Genomic DNA, 8,780 nt, shown 5'->3' on the forward strand with positions numbered 1-8,780 from the left:
CTTGTTCGGTTCGGGCGCAGCTAGGGAAGGCACGCAACAAAGAGTATGCATCTAAACTATGCTAAATGATTATGTGTAAATAATATGTTTTCCTGGCTTTATGGTTTTTCTGCATGATTTATGAATTGTCATATGTATCATAACCTAACAGATACTTGGCTGGAACCTTAGATTGGGGTTTGTATTATCCTGCACACTCTGAGATTAAGTTAACAGCTTTCTGTGATTTAGATTGGGGTAGTTGTGCTTTTAGTGCCAAATCCCTAACTGGATATTGCATTTTCTTGGGAGATTCCTTGATCTCATGGAAGACAAAGAAGCAGAAAACCACCTCCAAATCATCAACAGAAGCAGAATACAGATGCATGTCTCACACCACAAGTGAGATTGTTTGGTTAAATGGGATTCTTGAAGATCTTGGGTTCACTATCCCTAAACCTATTGATCTTTTCTGTGATAACAAGTCAGCCATTCACTTGGCTCACAACCCAGTTTTTCATGAAAGAACAAAGCACCTCAATGTGGATTGTCATTATGTAAGAGACCACTTACAAGATGGCACCTTGAATGTGCTTCATATTCGATCTTTTCTTCAATTGGCAGATTTAATGACAAAATCTTTGAGTGAACAACAACACAAGCAGTTATCATCCAAGTTGGGAATGGTTCCCACAGTTCCAACTTGAGGAGGGGGTATTGAGAATGTTGTTGTGTAGTTGTGTGTTGTAGTTGTGTGCTCTCAGCAACCACCACATGGGAGTTGGTAAAAGCCTGCTTTCTTTCTTGTATTGATCCTAGGTAGATAATACATGTGACTACTTGTCCTTTTGGACAGCTGTCACTAGGTTTTAGTTGGTAGCCTTTGTATATAAGACAGCATGAGGCATGCTACCGTTTTCTTGGAACAACACAAACACTGAAATATAGAAAGAGGTTGAACCTCAAGAACACCAGAAATTCTGGTGAAGAAACCGAAATTATTAGCTGAAATTCTTTACACACCTGTACAAACTATGAACTGTGTATGACTTAGCTGCCTAATAGGACACTCTTTAGTCTTTACACTTTTTCTTAGGCTTGCGGCTTCCCCTGTCTGATTTCAGATATTCTTCTGAATAAGTTGGAAACATTTTCAAAGTTAGCATCTCTGATATCACGTACGTCACCTTGAGGCTTTCAGAAGTTCAATGATCATTTCTCCCTAACAGATGATCAATGTCACAGGTGGTTACGGCAACCTTGCTCGTCTGTATTAGATGCTGAATTAGATTATAGTTTCAATTCAACAATGTGCTTTCCCGACTTTGTGATTATAATGAGAATGTTTTAGAGTTAATGGCCGGAGCATTTATCTACAGTTGGAGGAGACGTTGAGCTCCTCCTTCTCCAGCAATGCCCAAATCCTTGTTGTGGTACATAATAGGCGGCCTGCTTGTCAAGGGCATTTCTTGCTTTTGCTTAAAGACACCCCACAGAAAATACTTGCCTCGAAATCCTACAAAGTCGAAAAGCTCAACATATGGTTAGTTCATTTTAAAATATTCAACATCAACATCAATATTATTAAAAAAAAGTTACTCCAGTAGCAACTTACTCCTATCTTCTCGAGGTAGTTCCAGTGAACAAAAAACCAAAAGCTCCAAATTGTTGATGCGAGATTTCAGCACGATTTCATCCTCAATCATCTCGTCAAGCAGAATCTCATACCTCTTCTCATCTCTGCATCAACTGGAAGTGGTCAAAGGAAGAGACAAACAAGGGACCAGGACGAAAGGAGGCAAACCGTACACATACTAATTAAAAATATAGTGTAGACTACCTTTCATCCACTGGAAAGAAATAAAGACCAATTGTTTCACTCGTGGGAGGTGACTTCTCAAAACTATTAGGCCATGCATCATCCTTTTGCCAAATTTCAAAGCAAAGAGAGTTTGGCAATGCGCTTGCAGCACCGGAAACTTTTTCATGAGCTTTGTTTGACAAATGAGCCTCGAGTTTAAAAGACAGAGAACAATCATCATCACTGATGGTACAACATCCCCTGGTAAAGCAACACAAGTAGTTGTCAGCAACAAGTATTGTGGAGTCCTGAGTCCTGACTAAATAAACATGATCTAGAAGCATTCACTGTAGAGAACTAGTAAACAAATTCAGGTAGCAGATTATATAACTGTAAGGATGTTACCTCCATACTGCATTCATTATTGGCTGGACAGGGACCTGTTTATCAGACATTAAGTATGGATGTGGAGAGATGACACGATTGTCAAAACCTATGGTGTGATTAGCGTATGATTGAATAGGAGAGTGATCATCTGACTTCATGAAACGCCGTTGGACAAGGTCATGATCACCTGTTGTCATCACATGAGGCTCATCGCGCATATGGATGAAAACATCTCCAACATCAGGTATAATCTGGGGATGCTTAGTCCTAACAACTGGTTCTTCATCGGAATCAGAATATTCCATAGCAATAACAAACTTCCTCTTCTTCTTACGGGTTTGATATTCACAGATATTGTAACCTGATTTCTTATCACCCCTTTGATGAGAAACAGACGAAGCTTTTGTTTCCTCAATATTGTCAGAAGTTTTCTCTTCTGCACCATCTGGCTGGTTGGTGGCTTGAGAATTCCCAATTCTTTGCTGATCCTCTAGGATACTTGAATGAGTTCCAGAGGAAGACTGCACACGTTTATGGCAGTTTTCTGCGACAGAATCTAAACTTATCTCATCAACTTTACAAGTTCTTTCCAAACTGTGATTCGATTCCTTAGATAGCGGTGGACCAGAATTCTTTTTAAGATCTTTCTGTAGATCTTCACCATCAACACACATGGAGTATAAGTCCTTGATCTTTTGTCCTGAACTATCCTTCTTCACATCATCATCAGAGTTCAAAACCTTTTTGTTCTGCCTTAACAGAGGAGCTGGTTCAGAACCTCCCATCTTAGAAGCACTTCTATCTTTTTTCAACTTTCCTTGTTTACTTTCAACAAATACCTTTTTCTTTTCATCCAAGGTAGATGCGTCGTTTGCTGTCTTATTAGCTCCTTTCCCCACACAATTTGATTGTTCGACTTTTGACATACTCAAATTGTATCTCCGATTTTTTCGAGATTTTCTTCGTAACGCCTCTCGATCTACTCTTGAATAGTTACGTTGACTCTTCCTAAATGCTGGAGCAGGTTCGTCCATTCTGGGAGCACAGTCTTCACAGGACCAATTAATCTCATCATCGTCCATAATGGGAGGACCGTCTAAACAATACCTGCCAAACAAGGAAAAAAAAGAAAAGAATGAAAGAACATCACATAAGCTAAAACCTCTCTATCTGTGCTTTTTTACCCTGAAATGAACTTCCTTGACCTTATTGTAGTTTTGAATTGAATTTAGGTAGCCCTTACTGGAACGTAACTAACCTTATTTACCCTTATGGCCTTTACCTGAACCTATTAGAGATCATCGCTCCTGAAATGAGTTTATAAAAAAGAGAAAAGAAAAGAGCCTTAGGGAGCTTTTTCTTACCCTTTTTTTTTGTGTAGGGAAAATTGTTAGGCGGGCTATTTTATTAAATCAAATCATGGTCCCCTAAAGTTATTTTACTTTGGAGAAAAAAATCTAACCAATAGTAACTTCGAGCCATCCGTTCTCAGTGTCTTAGGAGAGTTTAGATACCAAATCAGTTCTCAGTTTAACGACAGCCTAAGGGTCTAGCTAAAAGATGAAAAATAAAAAGTAAGCAGCATAACATATTCCACAAGACCGAAGAGAAACTATTGGTAACTTCCAACTGGTGCGGATAGTCCTCTGATTCAAATTGTAGACAGAGTAGCAAGCATATCTTATGCCTTCCCAAATCCCAATCAGTATTCAAAAGAGCAACCTACCTGTACATGCAAGGATATAAGGAAGTCTAGACAGAAACCCCTCTACTTATAGTTAGAAATTTAGAATAGCCAACAAGTCCCAACATAAAGTATCCAAGAATATGGATTATGGTAAGTAACCAGAAACTCAACATCCTAGTACAAACTATAGGTCATAAACACAATCAGAATGCTAATAGAAAAACATAAAAGGGTCCGAGACTAGAAAGGGAACACAATCAGAATGCTAATATACATCTTCCTGAATGTATATTTAAAGAAAATAGATAACCGAATTCTCATATTTACGGGGACTTAAATTGCTATTCAAGAGCAAACAAGGCTTTAACCTTGAACTATGGAGAACTAAGAGGTAAACTGGCAGTTCAAAGCAAGGCTCCTCAAACTATGTGACACTTTGTTACTTTGACTCATCAATTAGCCTTACGTATCTGAGTGATAGTCTCCACACTACAAAAAGGGCATGGAATCCTAACCCTAGCCAAAACTCCAACCATACACTTGAATCAATGTAGAGAAAAATGTACCAAGATAAGGAAGGAGGGAAAGTTAGGGACATGTTCCTCACAAATGAGATTGAATTCAAATTTTTGCCAAAAGCCAAAAGTCAACCTGAAATATGCATACTTTTATAGTACGGAGTAGTACGTATTTTTGGGTGAAAAGTTCATGCTAAGAATCTCATAAAATCATACTGTCCGAGTAACATAGGGTCAACCACATATTTGTTTCCTTTGATATGAGAAGCGAGGGCACAAGAACCAATTTGTAAATTGTTTTACTTGAGGAATGGTGAAAATACTTCACTACTAAGGTTTAAAAACAAAACAAAAAAAACAATGCCAAGAATTTCAGACAAAAAGTTACACATCATTGTCAACAAGTTCATGGCCAAAACGGTTGGTCAAAGGGATAAATCACACCCAACATAAAAAATACAGTACAAAGTACAATAAAAACAGCCCAATTCCCCGGCTTTGCAATCCGCTAGAAGATCTATACTTACACTTTCAAATGACCCATGACATAGATAGGAGAAAGTTTTGTGCAAGACCGTCTTATACTCATAAGATCATAACTATTAACACAAAACCTATAACTTAGGATGGCTATTTGACAAATAAGATTGTAGCTTTCTAATTTAAAGTATAATAACTATCTAATACGAAGCACTACGTATATGCTTTAGCGAAGGAATACGTGGTTATTTTACGCTATTGTAAATTATTTTACGCTAGTATGACTATTTGATCACAAAGTGTAACACCGTGACACACCAATTTGTACAATAGTTGTACATAGATTAACAAAATGACACACCAATTTCCATAAACAACTCATAAAATCTACTCCCTCCGTTCCTAAAAGTTCTTCCTATTTCCTTTTTTTGGCGTTCCTAAACGTTTTTTCCTGTTTCTATTTTTTGACATATTTTTTGTCCAAAATACCCTTATATTTCAATTTCCTTACCCACAATACCTAAAAATCTTTTCATACTCTACCATTAATTTTCTCACCATCCCTTTTTTAATTCATTCACATTTCCCCATTCACCCACCCAACCCCACTTTTACGATTTTTATTACTTTATTAAAAATATCTTATCCCTCTTCACTTCTTTATTACCTTCGTTCATTTCTTTATTACTTTCTCCTACCTCTAATCATTAGGAGATTCTATTTTCTTAATTTTCACCCCCAAACCTCAAATAGGAACGAACTTAAAGGAACAGAGGGAGTACAAAGGAAACAGGTTCACCCACAACGCCAATCTAGAATTCTTAGTACCTCCTAAATTCATCCTTTTCCTAGCAAATCATCATTGGTAGTAATGAATTTCGGTAATTAATCAATATACTTTTCCGATGAAAAACAGTAAATTACGAAATCAAATTCGAAAAAATAAACATGAAATTTACCGATGAGCTGCAATAATCTGGCATTGAACACAATGAATTAGAAGATTCGAGAATCCTTTGCTACCACAAGTCTGGCAAACATTCATCTGAAATAAACAAACAAAGAAAGTACTCCGTATTAATTTTGCAACTTGAAATTTATCCAGAAATAAAAAAAAAATATCGACGAAATTAAAACCCTAACTTACAGGTTTCTGAGACATTGAGGAAAGCAACTAAAATTATCACAGAAGGAGTTGAATTTCCCAGAAAATAACTGCTTCGTATGATCGAGTTTTGCAGATTACTAAATACATGCAGAAGAAGAATGCTTATTAATATTACAGAGAAAGTTCCAGAAGAAGTAGAGTCGGGTTTTGGTTAGTCCATACTCAATACGGAGTAGGAGTAATATTCTACAAGTCCCACGACTCCCACGGCCACCGCCTACGATGAGAAAGCACTCAAATAAGGAGTTAAGACGCGCCGGGATTCCGGAACGTATCTTATTATGTCCAGTAGGGCAAACAACAGAGGTCATTTGGGCCCAAAAGTCAAAACTTGTTATTTTGGAACAAAATTAATAATTCCTCCGTTTAAAAAGTTACTCCCTCCGTATTTATGTAAAACATACACTTGTCTTTTCCGGCTATATTTATTTAAGAGATACACTTGCTATTTTTAGTAACTTATCACCCACCATCTAATTAAATAATCTATTTAAATATATCTTATGTCCCAACACCCTATTGAACAAATAATTTCAGAACTACACCCCACCTCCCACTCCAAAAAATGTCATGGTCTCCCCACTTGTTTTACTTATTAAAATATCTACTCAACCCATTTGTTTTATTACTTTATTTTATTCAATTCTTCTTCTTAAAACCCGTGCCCAGCCAAGTGTATCTCTTAAATAAATACGGAGAGAGTATTCCCTCTTTATTTATTTACTAGATTTTAGCCAGTGCGATGCACGGATTTATTAGATTGTTATATTTAAATAAAAATTCTATGTATATACCAATTTTACAGTTTTTGATTTTGCATTGAATTTCATTTTAGATTTTTTTTACAATTATGAGAGTGTTTGTTTTTTGATGAAATTGTATATGCGTAATATTAATAATTAATTAACAAAAATATCTACGTGACACTTAATTATTTTTGTACGTGGCACTCGACTTTTTTTATTCAAAATTAATTTTGAAGTCTTATTTTTCATTGGCCGAAACCTTTAGTTTTCCTACGTGGCGCTCTAATATTGGATTAATGTTTGATTTTAAATTGAATTTTATTTATTTTATTTTAGATTAGTGTTTGATTTTGGATGAATTTTATTTTAGGTTTATTTTTAATTATTATAGTGTTTGATTTTAGATGGAGTTGTATATATTAGTAATTAATTAATTAAATATCTACGTGACACCTAATTAATTATCTACGTGGCAATCGATTTTTTTAATTCAAAATTGTTATGTTTAATTGGAACTCCTATGTATATACCAATTTTATATACTTCCTCCGTTCCGGAAATATCGCACCATTTGTTTTTTACACTATTCACACTACAACTTTGACCATTTTTTGTGATTTGTACATTTTAGTCATGTGGGGTCATGTTAGATTTGTATCGATATATGTTTTCTAAATATTAATTTTTTATATTTTTTAACTTGCACACGATTTGAGATATTAAAAGTCAAAACAATGGTTAGAGGAGTAAAAGTCAACCATGGTGCGATATTTCCGGAACGGAGGAATTATTAGATTAGATTAGTTTTTGATTTTTCATTGAATTTTATTTTAGATTTTTTTTAATTATGAGAGTGTTTGTTTTTGGATGAAATTGTATATGCGTAATTTTAATAATTAATTAATAAAATATCTACGTGACACTTAATTATTTATCTATGTGACACTCGAATTTTTTAATTCAAAATTAATTTTGAAATCTTATTTTTCGTTGGCCAAAACCATTAGATTTCATACGTGGCGCTCTAATATTGGATTAATGTTTGATTTTAAATTGAACTTCATTATTTTATTTTAGATTAGTGTTTGATTTTGGATGAAATTAATTTTAGATTTATTTTTTAATTTTTAGAGTGTTTGATTTTGGATGGAGTTACATATATTAGTAATTAATTAATTAATTAAGTAGAATATCTACGTGGCACCTAATTAATTATCTACGTGAGAATCGATTTTTTTAATTCAAAAATAAATTAGAAATCTTATTTTTCATTGGCCGAAACTATTAGTAATCCTAGGTGGCGCTCTAATATTTCAGCAAATATGCCTCCTTTATATATATATATATATATATATATATATATATATATATATATATATATATATATATATATATATATATATATATATTAGATTTATTTAAGGGATATACTTGGTCGGGCACGGATATTGAGAAAAAGAATTGAATCCAATAAAATAATCAAGCAAGTGGGGTTGGATAGATATTTTAATAAGTAAATAAGTGGACCGTTTCAGTGAGATCAAGTGATCTGAATGCAAAGATAGAGGTCGTTTCAGTTCAGGTGAATTATTAATATTAATGCCACAACTTACTCTTGACTGAACCCGTAGAGTCACACAAATAGTACGTGAACGGATCAAGTATTTAGCTGAATATAATATTCAGTAAATACTCTAATTATGGACATTCGGAAATAATGGATGTTGGTCCTAGTGGGAGTTAAAATCATCAAACGACAAAGAAAGAATATTTGCCGGAAATGAAGATATTGTCGGAAATGAAAATATGGTTCATGACGGAAATATAAATATTATCGAAGTCGAAGATATTACCGAAAACGAAAATATGGTTTGTTTCGGAAAATATTAACGGAAATAGAAATATTACCAGAATCGGAAATATTGTTGAGAACGCAAAATATTGTCGGAATCGGAAATATCTTCGGAAACGTAAATATTGTTCGAATCGAAAATAAATTCCGGAATCGAAAATA

General features: G+C 34.5%; 1 protein-coding gene across 1 annotated transcript; it reads right to left on the bottom strand.

Moving 5' to 3' along the window:
- Positions 1-924: 924 nt before the first annotated feature.
- On the bottom strand, positions 925-6,323 carry LOC110794175 (uncharacterized). The gene is made up of 6 exons (XM_021999123.2): positions 6,000-6,323; positions 5,812-5,897; positions 2,186-3,274; positions 1,820-2,041; positions 1,595-1,719; positions 925-1,495 (listed from the first exon to the last, which is right to left on the bottom strand). The coding sequence occupies exons 1-6, from the start codon at positions 6,012-6,014 to the stop codon at positions 1,353-1,355; spliced, it is 1,680 nt and encodes a 559-aa protein (XP_021854815.1). The 5' UTR covers positions 6,015-6,323; the 3' UTR covers positions 925-1,352.
- Between the last annotated feature and the right edge of the window lie 2,457 nt (positions 6,324-8,780).

The sequence above is a fragment of the Spinacia oleracea genome, chromosome 3 (genome assembly GCF_020520425.1).
Source record: "Spinacia oleracea cultivar Varoflay chromosome 3, BTI_SOV_V1, whole genome shotgun sequence".
In the NCBI taxonomy this organism is placed as follows: domain Eukaryota; kingdom Viridiplantae; phylum Streptophyta; class Magnoliopsida; order Caryophyllales; family Amaranthaceae; genus Spinacia; species Spinacia oleracea.

What these genes read in the sequence shown, in the direction of transcription:
- LOC110794175 (XM_021999123.2), bottom strand. An exon ending in CAGATTATTGCAGCTCATCG is followed by an intron (nt 3,275 to 5,811) that starts GTAAATTTCATG and finishes CTTGTTTGGCAG; the next exon opens with GTATTGTTTAGACGGTCCTC. An exon ending in TTCTTTCCAGTGGATGAAAG is followed by an intron (nt 1,720 to 1,819) that starts GTAGTCTACACT and finishes CAGTTGATGCAG; the next exon opens with AGATGAGAAGAGGTATGAGA.